At 46.0% G+C, this 22,165-nt stretch overlaps 1 protein-coding gene across 3 annotated transcripts in view; it reads left to right on the forward strand.

Annotated features, from left to right (window-relative positions):
• The window catches only part of FBXL20 (F-box and leucine rich repeat protein 20), a 78,689-nt gene that overhangs the window by 19,107 nt on the left and 37,417 nt on the right, over positions 1-22,165 (forward strand). For all 3 annotated transcript variants that reach the window (XR_003997635.1, XR_003997636.1, XM_030541725.1), the window contains one exon: positions 12,479-12,533. Coding sequence is in view for 1 of the 3 variants with exons in the window: in XM_030541725.1 (XP_030397585.1) it covers positions 12,479-12,533 (55 nt within the window). In the remaining 2 variants the exon portion in view is untranslated. The remainder of the gene's footprint in view (positions 1-12,478; positions 12,534-22,165) is intronic.

Consider the following 22,165-nt stretch of genomic DNA (forward strand, 5'->3'; position numbering starts at 1 on the left):
GACTCCTGTCATGTTGTTGTGGAATCTAGCTTGTGTTAGTATCTCAGTCTATTTCTGATGCTGGGAGTATTACCTTGACATTTACTACTGAAGTGAAACAACATGGAGCAACGTAAGTGGCAGCTACTTTTCAAATCTGGAAACAAACAAACAAAAAATTTCCCTTTTTCCATCTCTTGTTTTGCTCAGACTAGAGCAGAGATGGGCAAAGTACGGCCTGCGGGCCACATCTGGCCTGCAGGACTGTCCTGTCCGGCTCTTGAGCTCCTGGCTGGGGAGGCTAGCCCCTGGCCCCTCCCCTGCAGCCATGCGGGCAGCACAGCTAAATCTGGCTGGGCGATGGGGCTGTGAGCTCCTGCTGCTCTGAGTTGCATGGTAAGGGGGCAGGGTTGGATAAGAGACAGGGAGTTCCATGGGGGGTAGTTGGTGGTTGGATAGGCCCCCGGGACTCCCATGCCTGTCAGTGGGTGGAGGTGTGGATAGGTGTTGGGGTAGTCAGGGGACAGGGAGAGGGGATGTGGGGGTGGGAAGGGACGGTTTGGGGCTTGGGGCCCCAGGAGGAGGCGGTCAGGGGACAAGGAGCAGGGGGCTGGATGGGGTCAGGGGTTCTGAGGGAGGTGGGAAATGGTAAGGGGCGGATAGGGCATGGGGACCAGGCTGTCTGGGGAGGCACAGTCTTCCTTACCCGGCCCTCCATATAGTTTTGCACCTTGATGTGGCCCTTGGGCCAAAAAGTTTGCCCATCCCTGGACTAGAGCATAGCCTGTACAGAATAGTAGCTGTCAGTCTGTGCTGAGGATCTGAATTATTAAAATGAGCAAATTTCTTGATATGCGTATAAGTATTGCTCAGTAATAATCAAGATTTAATGATAGTAAAAAGTCTTTGGAGGTGAGCCCTGGTCTCTGAAAAAAGCACTTGTCCTTTTAAAATAAGATGAATAAAGATTATCTGATACCCTGTAATGTTTGTTACTTCTCACTATACCCCATTAGTTGAAGCCATAGATGTTGGGAAAAGCTTTCAAAAACACCTACGTGATTTTAATGAAAATCATTGAGACTTGAACTCTTAAGTCACTTAATTGTTGTGGAAAAATTTACTTATATCATTCTTGTCATTGTAGCATCTGGACATGTAATTCCCTAATCTTCCTTGAAGGGTAATGTCTGGTTGTTTACTGGCCACAGATTGGGGTGCATCCACCACTCAAAGCACCAACTCTGTTACATTGAATCTTGCTCTGGTCGTTTGAGTTTTCGTCAGGTGGTTTCTATTAAGAAACATTTTTTCCAGAACCATCTCCACAGGCATCTCAAAGCTTCCTAATACGGGAGTAAATCTTGAACTGAAATAACTGATTATTCTATAAAATGTTTAGTTCACAACTGACACCTCAATTCTCCTTGCTGTTGTGAATATTTGTTTTTGAATCTGCAGTGTACGCACTTAGTCCTTTGGGACAGGGACTGTCATTTGCTTACAGTACAAAAGACAACCCACCGTAGGTGGATGAGATAAGCTGGAAGATCAGGAGGCTAGGGTAACAGATATAGAATGTCTTAGCACAGACTAGCTGCGTGTACAGTTCTGAACCAGTTACCACAGATAAGTGTGGCATGGGAGTGAGTGTGGATGAATGGGTGATCAAGTGGCATCACTGGTATAGCAAAGGTAGGAGTCGACCCTCACAATAAGATAATTGGATGTATAGGTAGGTTTGGGTCCAGATTGCAAAGGGTTTTGATAAGGCAAGAATTTTGTGTCTGATGCAGTGGAAGAAGAGGTTCCAGTGGAGGAAGTTAGAAGGGACGACACAGTTGGTGACAAGCTAGAACGACATTAGTAGCATCATTTGAATGGACTTGTGAGGGGGAAAGATTGCAGGCATCAAGACCAGAAGGGAGTAGATGATTAGAGCTTGGATGAGATTTCTGGCACTGTGGTCACAATGGAAAGGTCTCAGTGGGGTCAATAGACCTTTCTGAATCTAGGGAAGTGGTTGTAACTGGAAGTTAAGGACTAGACGTTTATCCTAGATGTTAGCAGGAAGAGCTTTTTCTCTCTTGGTCATGTCTACTAGGGTATTTTGCACTCTCAAAAAACTCCCACTTGTGTTTAGTCAATGGAAGCAGTAATGCAGACAAAGAGCCCAGGGCTGGATGCAGTTTTAGTATGGGAAGGTTACCAGTAGTTCATCCCTTGATATCACTTTTCCTTGGTAAAGTTCATAAGTAAGGGTTGGAGTGCTGGAATCCATCATTTGCATTCTGTGAAAATTAATTAGTGCAGTTTGACAGTGCAGCCTTTGAAAGAGACTTGGATGCATTTATCTAGGGGGATCTCCTCTAAATGAATGTCAGTGTCTACAAGACAAAGACGTGTGTGTGTAAGCAACGCTGCTGGATAATTCCTTGTTCTCCAATTCCGTCATTCTGAGGATGATATTGACATTGCATGTATGTGGTTGTGAAGTGAAAAACTGTACTTGAGCCCATTCGGTTGTGGGAGGGTGCAAAATGGGCAGACAGTAGGCCTTGTCACTCACACAATGTAGAAATCTGTGGGAATTCATTATCATTCTCTCATCCTGCCTAGCTGCTGAGGTTTTTGGTGAAGACCTATAGCACTTTACATCTTCAGATGGTCTCTATCTAAACACTTTTGTGAATATGTAGGAATGGATTCATTGTCCTTTCTACAGATAAGGAAATGGAGGCACAGATTAAAAGTAATTTAAGAGTTCCAGATTGGAAATAAAGCGTAATTTTTGACAGTGAGTAATGAACCATTCGAACAATTTACCAAGGTCAATTTTTAAATCGAGATTGGAACTTTTTCTAAAAGACTTGCTCCAAGAACTATTTTGAGGACATTCTGGGACCTGTTATACAGAAGGTCAGACTAGATAATCACAATGGTCTCTTCTGGGTTTAGAGTCTGTGATTTCCATCCCACTGCTCAATCCAAAAAGCTATGCTTCATTTGAATTTATATGGGAGCAAATCTGCTAAATGCTGCTTCTCTCTCTTGAATCCTGAGCAGGAGATTTTAAATCCGTGACTAAGCAGTTCTGCTGTGGCTACATGGCCCACAGTATTGTTGGAAATAGTGACTTGATTCTTGCATTCTGTGAGTATATCCCTCTTAAGAGAAGCCAGTTGTACAGTGTAATTATCACTCTGTATGATCTTGCTGTCGAAATCTTCATTCAAATTCCAGGGTTTGCCCCAAATATTTTTGTATTATGGTAGTGCCTAGGGATCTCAGTGTGCAAATATAGAATAAGAGCTCTGTCCTGAAGAGTTTACAATCTAAATAGGCAAGACAGACAAAGGGTTGTGGAGGAGAGGGATGTAACATACAAGCAGGTGAACACTATGAAGTTTCACAAAAGCCATATTAGTTCCATTATTATTTTGTTGGGTTTTTTTAATTTTGCAGAGTGGAGCTTTGTTGGGAGAGGATTATTTCAAGAGACAAGGAAGCTAGAGGTCATATTAAAGGGGGGTAGAACATAAGGGGTACATAGAAGACGGGATGTGAGGCTTGAATAAACTGACTGTAAGGGAAGGGGCAGGAAAGACTGGAGTGAATGCACTTAATCCAGCAAAAAGGGAAGAATGTCCACAACAAAAGCTATTTAAAAAGTACACATACGTACACACACGCCTTCTGATGATATCAGAGTCTGCATGTCTCTGCTTCAGCTGCTTCTCTCTCCTTCTGCCCATCCAAGTCTCTGGCTGGCTACTCCCAGCCGTTTTTGCTCCCAATTTTCTGTGGCTGGAGTGAGGGATGGAATGACTTGGACCCTGCTGCACGAAATGTCTCTGCACAGATCTGAGTTCAGGGAGCATTAGGGTTGAGGTACTCGGGCTGGGTCTCTGCTACTCCCTTCTCTCTCTCTCTCTCTCTCTCTCTCTCCTCTCCTCCTTCCCCCCCGCCCCCCCCCAATATTGCTGTACCTGCTTCAGCCGCTTCTCTCTGCGGCTGCCAGATGAGTTTCTAGGGGCTTACACCTTTTTTAAAAATGTACATTTCTAAAAGAGCCAAACCATCAAAAGGTGGAATTCAGTTTATTGACTTCTCATTCCTGCAGAGCTGCCAACTTCTATTTGGACAATGTCTAGCTCCTTGGTTTGTGCAGCAGTGAATTTGGATGCACCCTCCCTGAGACAGGCCAACAGCTGGACTTATTGACTCTGAAGGGTGAATTCGTGTTTCATTTTTGGCACTAGTTGTGGTTAATTTAGACATCTGTTTTGCCAAAATAGCTGCATGCCAATAGTTTCTGTACTATCGAACATGATGAAATCGATAGTCCATTGAGAAAGGGCATTCATACGTTAAGGCAAGCTGCCAATTGACTTTTGAATGTAGGCCAACCTTCATCGGAAAGTCTGAAAGAGGTTTTCCTAGAGAAATGGTGGTATCGGTATCTACTAGTTTCCTAAGGAATTTTTACTTCTCAAATATACACTTCTCTGGCCCTGAGGAGTTTGCCTTTTCCAAACTGGTTCACATAAGGTCATTCAGCTTTAAAATCCTCCCCTCTCATGGTTTGATCACCTTCTGTTCAGTCCCCACTCTGCTGCCCCATAATCTCCTGCCTTGCCTCAGCACACAGCGCAGTGGCTTGCATCTACCTCCATACTGATTTCTCCTTTGCTAGCTTTAATTCTGCTCCAAATGAGTGAAGAACAGAACATAATTGAATGGTTCACCAATGAGAGGCGCAGCAAATGGTAGTCTGTGCCTACGTGGTCAGGCCATAGGAACCAATTTAATAAGAAGGGAACAAAGCTTGACTGTTTCCCTGAAGCTGGAAATGGGCGACAGGGGATGGATCATGATGATTCCCTGTTCTGTTCATTTCCTCTGGGGCACCTGGCATTGGCCACTGTTGGAAGACAGGATACTGGCCTAGATGGACCGTTGGTCTGACCTAATATGGCTGTTCTTATGACTTGAATAGCATTTCACTGGGTTGAAGGTCAAGGTGATAAATTGAATGGTAGTCTTTTGACAGCTGTATATCTTTAAAGGCCCCATTGAGCTCACCTTGAAGTCAAAGGCAAAACTCTCAGGAGCATCAGAGGAAATGGTGGTGGTGATTGGAGAGAGTAAGGAATCTCTTAGAAAATCCTGACTGGATTTGAAGAAGTTGGAACGATAAAGATGTGCTGGACTTTTCTTCATAGAATATATTGTGGCTACTTGCCTTGCTGTAGACTGTGCTAGTATGTCTGGAGAGGGCAGTATCCTGCCCTTTCATAAAGCTTTTCTGAACCCCTCTTGGTCTTACTGTTACTGAAGAATGGTCATAATTTGTTGCTTTCCAATGTAATGACTTAATCTCTATCATAACAAACAGATTTGACTCAGGTTAATGCTGATAATATTTAGAAAAGTATCTGCCTTTCCCCCTCCAGTGACTGTTTGAACAGAAGTTAAACAGCATGTATTAACATTATTCTTGCTGTCACTCCTCTGTGAGGAGGAAAAAGGCCAAGTGCGACAACATAGCAGTCAAATGTCAGCAGATGTATTTCATCAAAATAAATATGCTGTGTAGAACTTAAAAACAGAATGAGTATTTTCATGATTGATTGAAATTATAGCTGATTTTTCTCATCCAGTAAGGCAAAACTAGGAGTCTTCATGCAGATATACTATTAAATAACCTGTTAATTTTTTTTACCAGCTTCTCAAGGTTTGATTCCGAGTGATAGCTGTCTTTATTAGCCTGCTAAATAACAACATAGAGCTGTACAGTGGACAAGAAGGATGTTTTGTGCAACACTTTCATGCTCTGAGGCTTAGCCTCCAAAATAATTTGGAACAACTCCAAGAGGTGGCTCTTTTTAATAAATGAATGTTGCTATATGTAGGATCTAGGAAGGAGTAGGTAGGTCTCTTCCAGACTTCTGAAAGTACAGAATGCTTCCCTGTTGTATATTCTCATTTTAAACCAGTCATGGGATATTAACAAGAAATGTTTAATACATTGTAAGTAGGGTTGGATTATCTGTGCTTGGGTTTTTGTGTTCTGTTTCTACTGTGCAGACTACATAATTCAGACCAGGGTGAAGAGAAGCCCAGTATTTAATTATGACCCATACTGTGTGTGTATTGAAGGAGGAACCCTGTTTCATCATTGCCTAGCCATGCAGGGCAACCTGTTTTTCCCCTCTAGCAGTTTCTCTGAGGAGAAAAGCCTGTCCTTGGAGTTACTTTGGAAAACTAACTTCAGGTCATTCAGCCTATAGGACATTCAGTGTGCTCCTGTGTTCTCTCCAGCAATTGTGGGGTGCTATAGGTTGGAACCACGTTGTAAAACAGCCAAAGTGCAGAGCAGAGTAGTGACTGTTGCTGAAACAGTGTTTTTTTTCAGTCTGATTCTGCTGAGTCATTTTTTGGTATCAATGAGAAAAGACTAGGGAAAAAGTAGTGCAGACAGCATTTAGAAGGATCTTTTTTGCCTTTTTTAAAAAAAAAAAAAAGAAGAAGAAAACAAAGCTAATTTTATTTGCTATTTAAGAGCATGATTTTAAATTCACTGTTTGTCTTTCATGAACCTAGTCATTGTCGGACAACCACTTCCAAGCAACTAGTCTAGCTAGGGCTATCAAAAAACCTACAAGAAGAGCGCAGGGAGGCTATTGAGAGAGATGTGGCAGGAGAAATGGAAAGTAAGAACCCTGTAATCTAAGCATATTGGACCATATAGAGATGGACTTTTAGGATCGGGAAAACTTTTCATGTGCTTTTGTGTTTACTCTGACCTCAGAGGTGTATCCTCGAGGGCGAAAGGGGCAATTGTCAGCCATGTTAGCATCCTTTATACCTTGGGAAGGAGGAAGAGAGGGACAGAGTAGTGAGTTTGACAGCTATCCAACAGTCCTGTTACTGGAATATTTATTAATGGCTTGGAATTTCTATTGAGAAAGAAGATTTATAATTTGTGGAAAGTGATCTTGCCTGATGACTTAGCTCTGATTGTGTTCCTGTAGTTATAGATACTTGTGTGTCATGTAACAAGAATCCAGAGAGACAATAAGAGTATTTTCCTTGCTTCCAACGTGCCCGTAGTCTTCACATGAGGGCTGATACGTTGGGTGATGTCATGCTTAATTTGAGGGAAGATATTTGTATGCTGAGGGTTTATTATAAGTTTTCAAACAAGGTATTGGATTCCTTTCTGAAAACCCAGTATTGGAACCAGAGCTGTGTGTAATTATGAAATGGATGTTAGGACAGAAAATGAGGTTGAAAAAAGCGGTCATATTTCCAGTATGTCAGTGTGGATCCTACAGCAGGTGTGCATGTGCCCTGTGCACATGAGATTGAAATTTTCTGATTAACAGAGTTCTTTTTCCTGCATAACTTCATACTTGTGTGAAGACATAAAGGATAAAGTTATTGCAACCTTCCCTCAGTTCCCTCTGTCTGCCTGTGGCAGTGAGATAGAACTTAAGGGTCCTATCTGCTACTTTTCTTTTGAGCTTCAGACTCCTCTTCTAGACAAGTTTTGTCATAACCAGTCCTTCTTCACCCCCCTTATTTTTGGTTACTACTTTAATTTAGACTGTCCTAAAACAGCACAGAAAGTGGTCTAAAATTTTCACCTAGACCAGTCAGTCAACCTACCTTTCTTCTTCCCAAAACTATGCTCTGTGCTGGGAGATGAGAAATTGCACATCCTAAAAGATAGGAATTATTTTGGTGAAGTTCTCTGGCCTGTTACACAGGAGCTCAGACTAGATGATAACAATGATCCTTCTGGCCCTGGAATCTATGAATGTATATGGAAAGGACCAAACAATTCAGACTGTCTCCCTATCTGCTTATAGCCCTAGCCAGATGTTTTAAAAGTCAAGCCATCTCTTCACAGAGAATATTGAAATGGATAACAGTGTATCTCGCTGTCTTATCAGCTGGCTGGTGAGCCTCTCACTCCACCAGGGCACAAGCAGTGTCCTCCATCTGCTCCAAGAATGTGCCTGTATCAAATCTGTAAGGTGGCAACTCACTGACCTTTGTTAAACACCATGCCTTGGACTGGCTGCCAGGTCAGATGCCAAGTTCAGGAGAGTAGTACTTCAGTTGCTTATCCTGCAGGAACTGTGATCCTTCAAGATGATATGGTCAATGTGGATCCCACTGCCTTCTTTCCCTTCCACTCTTAGTCCTCAGTTACACTGGCCTTTTTTATTGCCTGTGCTCCCATCTTTTATGTCCCTGTACAGGAGCATGAGGCAGCCATGGGTGATGCACTGCCCCAATGGATCCGCTATGCAAAAAAAATCTCATCTTGTGCACGTGAGGCCCACGTGCTCCTATAGCAAAATTCACTCTGACATCTTGAAGAGTCACAGTTACTGTAGAAAGTAACTGTTCTTTTCCCACCCTACTGTGGACTGGCTGCCAAAAAGGTATTTGCAGTGTTGTTGTAGTGTTGGTTCCAGGATAGGAGAGACAAGGTGGATGGGATAATATCTTTTATTGGACCAACTTCTGTTGGTGAAGGAGACAAGCTTTTGAGCTTCCCAGAGCTCTTCCTCAGGTCTGGAGAAAGTAACCAGTGTCCAGGCTAAATACAAGATGGGACAGACTAAGCATAAGCATCATTGAGACGTGACAGTGGCTGTCTACCAAGTCATTCAAAGCTATCTGGCTACACAACTGCCAATACATGTGGAAGACCCTGTCTATATAAATGACTGTCCAGATCACGGCGCTTGGCAGTGTTTCCTCCATGTTGTGTGGAAATGATGCTGGCTTGCAGAAAACAGATGAATTATGGGATGTCAGAAGGGGAGTCATGGGAGTTGTAGATTGACCCCAAGCCACAGAATTCCAGGCGACATTTCACAAATTCACTGAGAAAAATCATAAAATATATAGAATCCAGTGGCAGAGCATTGCACCATGGGGTATGTGCCCAGAATGCTGTGTGGTTATTTATATAAAAAAAAATAAAATAAAAAAAAGCCCTGAGCTTTGTGAATGCAATGATTCACAAGGGAAGTAGCTTAAGCCAGCATAAACAAAGCTGTGTAGAAGCACTCTTTTGCTATAGTTATAGCAGGGGAAAATACACTGAAAAACCTTTCCCTGGAAGACAAGGCCTTAACCGCTTTGCTTATAAAACACTCAGTGCTCTGCTGTAGGTTTCTTGATGTTCTGTCCCACCCGTGGTGCGCTCCTCTCTCTCCTTGTCGTCTGTAGGGGAAAGAGCTACTGAAGAGCCAATGCAGAGTTGTTGAGCACCAGAAGTCAGAAGGTTAATGAGAACAAGGACTTGCAACCCTATTTCCTACAGCAAAGCTAAACGAAATGGCTAATGAGGGTGACCTTCAGCATGTTGACAAATGAGACCTCCAGCGAGGCGCATGTCTATGAATTAATTTTTGCCTGTCTGTATGAGAAGTGGATGTGATAAATATCTTATTTCCTTTCAAGGTAGTCAGCAGACATGCTTCCACTGATGACAGTGTCAGAGTTTTTCACTGTCTTTTGATAATGCTATTTGCTGTAGCAGATCATGTCATTCCGCCCTGCGAGTCTCCGCTTCTGAAAAATTGCAAACCCATGACTTTGCCCCTTACAGATTACCTTGTGCAAATAATTGTACTATCTTTGAATACAAAGTATGCACATTAATGTTCAAAATTTGCTTTGTCCTGCTGGTTTGTTGGCAGCAGCAGCCTTGATAACCCCTCCTAATTCTTACATGGTGTAAAGTGGAATTTGTCAGCAGTACATGTTTGTTCATTATTTTAAATGCCTCTTTCCCCCAGCTTTACCGCTGACTTTATGCAATTTATTCTCTGCATCTATCCCAGGCTGTGGATGCATTACACAATTAATGTAAAACAGTTTCAGCCTAGGGATCTTGCCAGGCTTATAAATCATGCAAGGAAAAACAAACTACCAGCAATATTTTCCAAACTCCCAAGTGTTTCCAAAACCATGCTTTTGTCCCCTTCCCTTCAGTTAGTCTGCCTGTCTTCCCATCTCTTACACTTAGACCAGTGGTTCTCAACCTGCGGCCTGCTGGCTGCTTGCAGCCCAATCAGCACATAGCTGTGGCCCATGTGACATCCACAGGGCCATACAGATAGTATTGGATGCGGCGGCCCACATAACATATTGTGGGCCGCACATGGTTGAGCACCACTGCACTAGACTCTCTTGGGGATGGATGAATGGAGTCTTGCAGGATCTTCTTGAGGTCACTGTATCCAGGCTCTCTCAAACAAAGGAGATAAGTGAAGTCTAGAACAATGGACACCTTACCAAGAACACCATGCTGCCAGCCCCTTCCTACTTATGCTAAAGGACTATTCATTTGAGCACCTCATGGTCCCAACTGTTGCAGTATCTGTGCCCATCAACCAGTAAGCAGTAGGCAGAGAGGTTTGTCAATCATCCACTTTATATAAGGTACTACTCCACCATTCCTATCAGTCTTTGCCTTTTCACTCCTGCTTCTTTTCAGTTTTAGCTTTCTCTCTAGCCGATTTGGAGAAAGATCAGAAGTTGATGAGGCTTGGGAGTGAGAAGGAGTTTTCTGAAGTAAATTCATGGGAGTGAAGGAGGGGAATAACTTGCTGGAGGGTTTCCAAATCCTTGTCCAACTTCTACAGTTCCCTCAGCTCTCGTCCCAGGTCCCTCCTAGTTCAGGTCTGGCAGCAATTATGGCAGCAACTTCCTGCTGTGTTGGGGTGCATTGAGTCTTTAGGTGCCCCCATCTACTTCTGCCATACGTGTCAGTGGACTATCTAGACAGCCTTAATTTTCTGGGTTAGCTTAATGCTCTGAAGCATTTGTTTGTGAAGCTCTCAGTCTTCTTTATGACACTTTGAAACTGTTTGATGTGTATCGGTCATATTGTCTAACCATATTCCTCATTAGCAAAGCCTGCATAATAGTCACAGCAGTTTTAAAATATTACTTAGATATTTCCACAATAAACTAATCCTGTTATGTAAAAGGAAAAAAATAGATGAATCAAATGTGTGCAAAAAATTCTGGGATTTAATAGTTCAATTGACCCCCAAATCCAGTAGAGAAAATCTGGGAATGAATAGAGTTAAATTAGTCATTGATGTTTCTAACCTTATATAAACACTTACTACAGTAACAAAGGCACCTTGAATGAAAGTAAACTGAAAATACCTTGTCAGTAGTTACCTGGAAAAAATAGCTTATCCTCTTAACCCTTGTATAATGCAAATGTTAATAAGTTTCCTTCTTTCTAAAAACTCTTCAATTTTAGATATGAATACACATATTTCATAGATGCATGAGTATGTATGCTGTCTTTTCTCTAACTAAATATGTCTTGTCTTTGCAGTAAACTATTGACCAGTGGTAAATTCAATTTTATAGTTGCCATCATGAGCATTTGCTGTTTAATGTCATTGAGCTCTATTTTCCAAACTCCAAGTGTTTCCCAAACCATGCTTTTCCCCCCTTTTCTGCAGTTAGCCTGCCTGTCTTCCCGTCTCTTACCCCTAGACCAGTGCTTCTCAACAGTATTAATAAACACCTTATTTCCTCTGAGTTTAAGTGGATTTTGTACTTTATTTGTGTATGCTTAAATGACCGGAGAGTAGAAAAACTGATAAACAGTGAAAAATACAACAAAGTGCTTCTCGGATTCTGATAAACAGGGCAATAAGTAGGTGGACTTCTGCACACCAAGCTGTTCCGAATACTTGGGAGTGCCCTCATGCAACGGAACGGCATTCCATGGAGGAGTGACCCAGCCAGCTCACTTCTGACACACGTGACCTAAACAGCTACACAGGCACACTAATGAACTCTGCTGACTTGATGCAAATTGCACTTACCTTCTGTTTCAAAGCAAGATACTCCTTCCACCTCATCCTTGGGGCATGAGGATCACAGTGTTTTTAATCATTTCTCATATTGTAGTATTTAATTCTTAATTATCACAGAAAATTATATATAAATTCCTGAAGTGGGACCAGATCCTCAATTTTTACTGAGGTGTTTAAGTTGTTATGCACTCCACTGAGTGCCATCAGAGCTATGCAATTGTTAAGGATAAAGGGATTTTTCACTGGTAAACAGATTTTTGTACAACTATTGTGTTGAACTGTAATCGTTTATCCTGCTGTTTCCTTAACTAATTGAACTTTTCTGACTGCTGAGCTACAAGGTAGCAGGAAGCGTCTGTTTTGATAAATAATTGTTCAGTTTACTCTGTCAGCAAATACTACAAGGTACAAGATGAAATATTTCATAGCAGTCCAATATCTGGGACTCTTTCATTTGTTAACTGCTTGGTTTGCACTTTTATTTGCAGTCAAGCTTTCATCTGCATTACAACGAAGTTTTCTATCTTCAAGCTTTTTTAAGCTTTCCACTTTCTTTTTATTTTAGATGCAAATAACCAAAATACCTTTTTATAAAGAAAGTTTGTCTTTTGTTTTCTTTACAGAATATTCTCTTTTCTGGATGTGGTCACTCTTTGTCGTTGTGCTCAGGTTTCCAGGGTAAGAGTCTTTATGTATCAGTTAAAATCTATCAGCACTATTTCTCTTATTCCGACTTGGACATTTCCAAATTGCTCTCTTTTTCTCGGATTGGGAAGAACATGCCGGCAAACTCTGTTCAAAGAATGTTTCAGCTATTTATACATATTCCTCTTTCTCAATAGTTAATCTAGTGACGCCAGGAGTTTCTGGTATTTACCGCAGCAGAGCGTGGGTTTGAATGTCTAGGTATATCCCTTTGGTGGCAGCTAAGGCCCTATTGAAGAGAAAAACTCAGCTACATCAATACTTTTAAAAAAATTACCTTATTTTCTAAACAGTTTTTAGAAGGGGAAAATGTGTTCAATTCATGTTAGCTGAATGATGTTTTTAAATGAGTTGTGCTAACATCTGAGCTTTTAATGCAGATGTACCATGTTCATGAATTAAACTTTAACACAGTGAAGAGAGCCCAATGAACAGTTATCCTTCTGCTCCAATGTAGCTGATGCAAATAGAGATGGAAGGAGAACTGAGTATTTCATTCAGTGTTTAATTAGTACAGTAGTTTGTAACTTCATGCAACTCAGCAAACATAGTTCAACTCGAGAATCCTTGAGGGAAAATGAGTGTACAACTTCCACTAACCCGAGTGCCAATTCAGCTGGAGCTACTAGACTTGTTTTATGGACTCTTGTCTAGAATTTCTGCTTTTTATCTTGCTGTCATCTAACAAGACACATACCTTGTTCACAGAAAAATTACCATAATGAATCATAAATTAATCGAGTTCTAAATGCTTATATAAAAATCCTTTTGTCTGTGGAGTCACTAGTATATTGGAATTACCTTATTGGCTGATCCCAGTATCAGCTGACTCTGTAAGAGAAAGCTGAATAGTTTTGGGTCCGCTGGCACATTTCTTTTCCACTTCATATTTTCTGGAGTGAGGGGGGTGGGGGGGGGAGGTAATTAAATGAAAAACAGGACATAAAAGCAATATCACAATTGAGATTTTAAATGCACAGAAATCAGACAATTCCATTATGGTTCCATTGGCTACTGTAAACTCTACCTCCTTGTTCATACAACATGCAGTATTTCATCATACTGTAATGGTAACTTCAGTGCATGTCTTCTGCGATTGTGTATTGTAAATAGAATGATGGCAGAGTTACAGGTGCTATGAGAACATAACTTTATATTTCATGACTCTTATGTATTTAAAACTGCAATCCTAACATTACTTTAATGTACCTTTTTGCATTTAATAAACACAAGCTACAGGCCTCCAATTACTTGTTCTCACTCATAGGGTAAGTAATACATATTTTTAAAAGCCTGTCAATTTCTTCTCGTTTAAAAAAAAATCACTTTTTAAAGTGAACAAAAGCAGTCATGGTGCTACAGAAATGTTTTGCAAAGTGCATTTTATTAAGGAGGTGAAACGTTAACAATGGATTCTTCTTTGGAGGACTGTGTGTATTCCCGCTTGTGGAATATGGCATCCCTGCCATAGAACTGTGAAACTGCTTTATAAAACTCTGTCCTCGGGGGAAACAGGAGAGATCTTGTGCAAAGTGACATACTTGTCCTACCCTACATAAGGGTGTGCACCACCCCACCCCAACTGCCTCAGTTCCTCTGTAGCCTAGTGTAAACAGAATTTACATTTGTGGCCTTGACCTAGATTATTTTTCTTGTAGTTAGAGCAGGGGTCAGCAACTTTTCAGAAGTGGTGTGCCGAGTCTTCATTTATTCACTCTAATTTAAGGTTTTGTGTGCCAGTAATACATTTTAACGTTTCTAGGTCTCTTTCTATAAGTCTATAATATATAACTAAACTATTGTATGTAAAGTAAATAAAAATGTTTGAGAAGCGTCATTTAAAATTAAATTAAAATGCAGAGGCCCCCGACCGGTGGCCAGGACCAGGGCAGTGAGAGTGCCACTGAAAATCAGCTTGTATGCCGTCTTCGGCACGCGTGCCATAGGTTTTCTACCCCTGGGTTAGAGTAGCATAGAACAGTTTAGCGTACACATCTTGTCCTTATCCTGGTATCCTTGGGCCCCCTCACCTGGGCCATCTTGGGACACCAAACCTCATAAGGGCTTCAAGAAATACACCTCCTGCTTGGCAGTCATACAAGAGACTGACTCCTGTGGCCAGTGCCTTCTCTGTCTGTGAGAGACTCTCCGGTAAGCCAATGTGCAGTTTGCTATGCCACCATCCCTCCTTGCACTAGAAGAGAGAAACTTCAGGCTGAGGGCTCATCTGGCTTCTCCATGCCTATACCAGATACTCTGGGCTCATTGAGGGTACTGAAACCAGTCTCTTTGCCAAAGTCCTCTGCAGGGGACCCAAGACTCATTTTACTGCTCTGGCCTTGGCACCGCCTTTTATATCAGTCTCGAGGCCTACATCTCCTCAGCCTCAGGTTGGGATCAAATCCCTTGCCCAGCGCCGCCAATGCCAGCTAAATCAAAAGTATCACTGAAGACTAAACCTACAGTGTGTATTAAGGCCTTCATAGCCATAGTGAATACTCAGAAAGTGCTCGTCTTGGCATATCATGCTTATTATGTACAATTACCCTCAGCCCTGACTCCAGACGTATCTTCTAGCAATGATGCCTCTTTCTCAGCGTTGTAAGTCCATGCAAAAACCATCAGGGTAAAAATAAGGAGAAGAGGAAATGCACTCCTGTGAAAATCATGACTGACGTGACTATAGGGAGTTGTGTGTGTGTGTGAAGAGCCAGAAGAGAATAGGAAGTTTTAGGGCTTCAGCAAGGTTTTCATCTCCTTCTGCTCCCATAACCCCAGCTTATGGAGAAATGCTAATAAATGAAGTTTTGGAACTTGGGAGACACTAACTTGACATATCAAATAGCTTTATAATGGAAGAACCTTTTATGTCCGTGGATTGGACTTACAAAGGAGAAATGCCCAAACCTCCCTGAAATTCCTTAATTCTTTTTTTCTGAGAAGTTAATTTTTAGTGTTGACTGGGTCTTTTCACTTAGTGGCCTGTTAGGAAATTAGTCTCTCCTCACAGTACGTACTCTGTCCTTTCAGAGCAGGAAGGTACTTCTCTGGGCAGTGATTTGTTTGTTCCAAATATGATGGAGTTTTTCCATCATTCCGAGGTAATCTTTGAGATGCAGAGACTTCCAATACAGGTTCCCAACTATATCTAACTGCACTGTCCTTATCATGGAAATCTGGTCTCCAAATATTATAGATGTGGCAAATAGTATAAGCTAAGCATCACTGTATTAATTATAAATGTTCCGTTTCCCCTTCTTCCCCCCACCCCCTACTGGATTTATTAAATTTCTGAAACCTGCTGTGTGCTCAAGTTTGCTATAAGCGGCCTTGAACTATGTATGAACAATTAAAGTTAGCTGATATTTTGCATTAACAGCGTAGTCTTTCTTTTTTCAGATTGTTGTACAATGTGGCTTGAGCCACTCCTTTATTTTAAAAGAAGAGCTGAGTTAATATCTACATGTTGGCTTCTGTGAATGCAAAATAACTCCTCTGCCTTCGTAACTACCATGATGTGCACATGTATGAGATGGTGTATTTACTCGCTTCGCATTTAAAAGATAAAATCCCAAGTACCATATATACTCGATCATAAGCCGGTTCGTTTATTAACTGACACCCCCTACCCCCAGATGGAAAAGTAAAAATGGCAAATGTTTATGACCTATTCATAAGCCAACCCTATAGTTCAGGGGTCGGCAAACTTTGGCTCTCAGCCCATTAGGATAAGCCGCTGGTGCACCAAGACAGTTTGTTTACCTCAAGCGTCCAGGGGCAGCTCCAGGCCCCAGCATGCCAAGCACGTGCTTGGGGCGGCAAAATCCCTAGAGCATCCCCTGCAAGCGTCCGCAGGCATGGAGCTAAACCTAAGTAAACAAAATGTCCCAACCCACCAGCGGCTTACCCTGACAGGCTGGGACAGCAACTGGTGAAGAAATTTGGGGAGAGGAAAGCTGGGGATCAAGGGAGTAACCCCTGTGACCACTCCTACATGACGCCACCCCTAACTCGGGACCTCCCACATGACCCCTCCCTGTGTAACCCCATCCTGCCCCACTCCTAGCCCGGGACCCCCACACTCTCCCCATCCCATCCCATCCCATCCCTTCCCACCTTGCTTGGGGTGGGCCAGGGGAGGATGTCTCTAGCCTGGCCAGAGTTGCCAGCAGGCCGGGCGACGCAGACGCAGCCTGCCAGCCCCAGAGCTTCAGCTGCTTCGGAGACTGGTGGGAGAGCAGCGTGGCCAGAAGCGGAGAGACTCTGACCCTGCCTCTTCCCTGCTGACTGTGCTGCCTCTCATTGCGCTGTCTGTTGTGGGGGGGCTGTGTCCCACCTCTTCCCTTCTCTATACCTGTTCATAAGCCAACCTCCTTCTCTGATGCTTCCCTTTTTTACCAAAAATATTCAGCTTATGAATGAGTATATACAGTATCCTCTGTCTCACTAAATAGCATTGAGTGACTGAAGTTACACTTGGCTGCTTGGATAGCCTGTGAGCACCAGATCGCCCTTCTTGGATGTTTAATCCTGCTCAGATCCCTCTCTCCCCTAGCTATTGAAACCTGCTTAGTCCCAGCCATCCTCACATTTATTAATTTATATTGCAGTATCACCCAAGAGCCCTAGCTGGGCTCAGGATCCTATTGTGCTAGACACTGTAAAAACATGTTACAAAAAGATGGGTTCTGCCCTGAAGAGCTTTCAGTCAAAGTATAAGATTAGCGAACAGGCAGATGCCACAAATGAAATTGGGGAGCACAAGATAACAATGAGACAGTTATGAACAGCATAATGATCAGTGGGGTCACACATCAAACCTTCGCATTGTAGGTATTGGGCACATTTATATAGTTCCCCACCCCCTTCCCAGTGAAGGTCCTTGGTGCATTCCGTAGGCTCAGTTTTTAGGAGTCCTCTCCATTTAGATTAGTTAACAATTTGAGCATTAAATATATACTCTGTGTGTTAAAGTCAGTTGTTCTTTGAGTGGCCTCTGCATATTCCCACTTGTAGGATCCAGAAAGCAGTGTCCATTGAGGCCACTCCCTCTTGCCCTCATCCTAATGAGTTCTGAAGGTGTGAAAGGGGGAGTGGCCCCAACTACCCCTCAGGCCTTTTCTAAATGCTGAAGATGCAGCGAGCTCAGATTGCACCGTGTCCTTGTCAGTTTTTCTTTTTTCTCTTTCTGTCTTTCTGAGGCAAATGTTGTTTGTAATGGGTTGTCATTTAGCCAGGTTTTTCTTTTAAAAGACACAAGGAGCTGCTTGTTGAGCATGGGCTTTGTCCGGACACAAACAAGCAGATTGGGCCTGCTCATGGGGAGGAGCGGGAGGTTCCTCCAGTCAGCCAAGCTGGCACTGGCACTGAATAAGTTTGTAGTCAGCTTCAATGATTGTCTTGCTAGACCAGGTTTGGCTGTCTCTCGCACCCCGGCACGTGGGAGGCATCTCAGGCTGATCACTATAAAAGTCTCTCTGCATTTGTCCAGATTGATCTGGATACCTAACTGTGTGTGCCTAAATTGGCTCTCTGGCTGTTGGATCCAATTTCCAGTGGATCTGGATTCATAGAGCTCAGGTCCAGCAGCCTAGTGTGTATCTACGGCTACAAAACCAAGTTCTTCTTCGAGTGATTGCTCATATCCATTCCAGTTAGGTGTACGCGCCGCGCGTGCACATTCGTCGGAAAACTTTTACCCTAGCAACTCAGTGGGCCGGCAGGTCGCCCCCTAGAGTGGCGCCACCATGGCGCTCCATATATACTCCTGCCGGCCCACCCGCTCCTCAGTTCCTTCTTACCGCCCGTGTCGGTCGTTGGAACAGTGGAGCGCGGCTTAGCTGACCTCCACTTCCCTAGCTACTCGTTTTCTCGTATATAATTATGCAGTTATAACACTTTTATATATATATATTTGTATGGTTATACGTGTTTTCCTTGCTAACATGGTTAGTTTAGTTAGCGGGGTTCAGGAAGTAGCCCCTTCCATGAGCCCAGTGCCGGAGCCATGCATGGCTCACCGGATTTTCAAAAGGGGCCCGGCTTACCAGAAGCCGCGGCCGAAGAGAGATCTACATGACTCCTGTTTGAAGAATCACACTTGACAGATAAGTGCCCCATTTGCAAGGCTTTTAAGCCGAGAACAAAAAGGTGCGGGGCTTTCACTTGCCCCTCCACCTTGGGCGCGGAGCGATGTTCAAGCGGCGGGCAGAAGCGCCTCCTCGGCACCGGACCCCGCCGGTACCACCAAGGCCTTCCGGCACCGACCGTCGCCGGCACCGATGTCGACTCGGCACCGTTCCCTTCTTCCGAGGTCGAGAGAGTCTACGATTCCTGCTGGTGCCTGGCGGCTCCCCGGCACGCGCCGTGGTTGAGCCCCCTGCTCCCGCTACTTCCGTGCCACCTGCATCGCAGCCAGAGAGCTCGCCTCAGTTGCGTTATCCGGCCTGCAGAGGCACCGATGACTTCGGCTCCGTCGATTCCAGTCCCCCAGGACCAGGGAATCCGGTGCCTGGCAGCTCCCCGGCTCGCGCCGTGGTAGAGCTTACTGCTCCTGCTGCTTCTGTGCCAGCTGCACCACAGCTAGACAGCTCGTCTAAGATGGCTCGCCCGGCGCCGACGACGTCGGCACCGTCGATCCCGGTCCCACGAGGGCCGTAGAATCCGGTGCCTGACGGCTCCCCGGCACGCGCCGTGGTTGAGCGTATTGCTCCTGCTGCTTCCGTGCCAGCGGCACCGCAGCCAGAGAGCTCGTCTAGTCGGATCGCCCGGCGCTGACACCTACTACGGCACCGATGACGTCGTCACCGTCGATCCCGGTCCCATAAGGGCCGTACAATCCGGTGCCTGACGGCTCCCCGGCACGCGCCGTGGTTGAGCGTATTGCTCCTGCTGCTTCCGTGCCAGCGGCACCGCAGCCAGAGAGCTCGTCTAGTCGGATCGCCCGGCGCCGACGCCTGCTACGGCACCGATGACGTCGTCACCGTCGATCCCGGTCCCACAAGGGCCGTGGAATCCGGTGCCTGACGGCTCCCCGGCACGCGCCGTGGTTGAGCGTATTGCTCCTGCTGCTTCCGTGCCAGCGGCACCGCAGCCAGAGGGCTCGTCTACGTCGGATCGCCCGGCACCGACACCTACTGCGGCACCGATGGCGTCGGCACCGTCGATCCCGGTCCCACACGGGCCGTAGAATCCGGTGCCTGACGGCTCCCCGGCACGCGCCGTGGTTGAGCGTTTTGCTCCGGCTGCTTCCGTGCCAACGGCACTGCAGCCTGAGGGCTCGTCTACGTCGGATCGCCCGGCACCGACACCTGCTGCGGCACCGATGGCGTCGGCACCGTCGATCCCGGTCCCACACGGGCCGTAGAATCCGGTGCCTGACGGCTCCCCGGCACGCGCCGTGGTTGAGCGTATTGCTCCGGCTGCTTCCGTGCCAACGGCACCGCAGCCAGAGAGCTCGTCTACGTCGGATCGCCCGGCACCGACACCTGCTGCGGCACCGATGACGTCGGCACCGTCGATCCCGGTCCCGCAAGGGCCATAGTATCCGGTGCCGGACGGCTCCCCGGCACGCGCCGTGGTCGAGCTACTTCTCCGGCTGCTTCCGTACCCACGGCACCGCGGCCAGAGGGCTAGTCTAAGTCGGATCGCCCGGCACCGACACCTGCTTCGGCACCGTCGATCCCGGTCCCGCAAGGGCCGTAGAATCCGGTGCCCGACGGCTCCCCGGCACGCGCCGTGGTTGAGCGTATTACTCCCGCTGCTTCAGTGCTGACGGCACCCCAGCCAGACGGCTTATCTAACTCGGTTCTCCCGGCACCGGCACCTACCGAAGCTCTGATGACCTCGGTACCATGGATCCCGGCCCCACGAGGGCCGTCGAATCCGGTGCCTGACAGCTCCCCAGTACGCACTGTGGTTGAGCCTGCTGTTCCCTGCGCGCCGGAGATGTTACCAACGGCGAGGGCTCTCAGTGCCATGACGGAGTCAGTGCTGCCTGACCCGGGCACCGCCGGTACGGGTAATACAGTCTCTTCAAGGGACTGTCCCCTGTCAGTACAGCAGAGCGGCACCGTCTATGATCACGGTCCCGCAGACGCTCCAAGTCCTGTCGGCACGCCAGACACCACTGGCAGTCCCGGTACTGTTTTCCTCGGTACTGGTCACACTCACTGCACCGGTCGGTATCCCGTTCGCCGACCCGCTATCGGCACCGTTCCGACATCTGGCACCGGGGCAGGTACCTTGACTCCTGTAGCTCTTCTCCGAGCCTCGAGATCTCGGTCGACCTCCCGACACCGTTCTGGTTGCGGGTCTGGATCTCGTTCCAGGTACCGATACGCCTCCCGATGCCGGTCCCCGGTGCCGAGTTGGGCAAGGTCCGAGTGAGTCAGGGACTCGGCCCGTGCCCTCTTTTAGTACCTCCATGGCCGTCCGGACACGCATCCGTGTCACCCCATATGCGCGGATTTTATGCTCAGGACCACGATCCTGATATCATGGCCAGCGGGCGCCAGCCCCGAAGCGGAAAGAGCCTTGGCGAATGCAAGGTGTACTCTGCAGGGGCCCTGCACCTCTGGGTAGCAAAGCAACAAGCCTTGCTTAGCTGCGATAATTATAGCACCTGGGTGGAGGAGTTTCTCCCTCGAACCTCCCACCTAGAGTTCGCTGCCGTCTTGGAGGACGGGGGAAAGAATTTACCCTTTGTTGGTAAAGGCATCTTCGCGGCAGAGACAGCCCCAGACTGCGAAGCCTGCTGGACAATAGGGTCCTAATGCGTCTCAGCATGTATACGCCTGCGACCAAACGCAGGCCTTTATGGCCCCAGCCGCCATACTCTGTGCCTAGCCAGAGGCAGAACTCTGGAAAACGGCAAGGCCAAGGTGGTCGCAGACAAACGTCAGGCCCCCTAAAAAGCCAAAGTCGAGGTCCCTCGCAATTACCACTGGGACCAAAGACGGACCTTCCAAGGTTCACCGGAGGACGGTGTACCAGTCGCAGGACGGGATCCTGATCCCGCTTTCTCCTGGCATGGCCCCAGTTACTTTTAGGTCGCTGGGTCCTGCGCACGATGGAGCATAGGTACCACCTTAAAATTGCTCCAGCCCTGTCCCCCTTCAGCGGACGAAAGGGGCTAGGGGTTTTACTCCCGTTATACCCTAGTCCCCCACTCGACCACAGGTCAGACCTTCCTGGTCCTGCATGGACTCAACCGGTTTGGGATAAGGTTGAAGTTCTGCATGGTATCCCTGGGAACCATTATTCCATCCTTGCCTCCGGGGGGCTACTATGCCGCCCTGGATAGGAAGGACGCGTACTTTTGCAATGCCATCTTCCCTCCGCATGGGAGATGCCTCCGCTTTATAGCCAGCGGTGAATACTCCCGGTTTACGGCCATAGTCGCCGCCTACCGTAGCTATGTCGGATATGCGTTTTTCCGTATTGGGACGATTCGCTTATCCGAGGAGACTCTGACACACAAACCACTCAGCCAGTGGGCATCGTCACGGTCTTATTCACAGATCAAGGCCTGATGTTTACTAATAGAGCAATCCGCTCTGGTTCCCACGCAGAGGTTGGGCTTCCTAGGGGCTATCTTGGTCTCC

Source organism: Gopherus evgoodei, chromosome 23, assembly GCF_007399415.2.
Source record: "Gopherus evgoodei ecotype Sinaloan lineage chromosome 23, rGopEvg1_v1.p, whole genome shotgun sequence".
Classification (NCBI taxonomy): domain Eukaryota; kingdom Metazoa; phylum Chordata; order Testudines; family Testudinidae; genus Gopherus; species Gopherus evgoodei.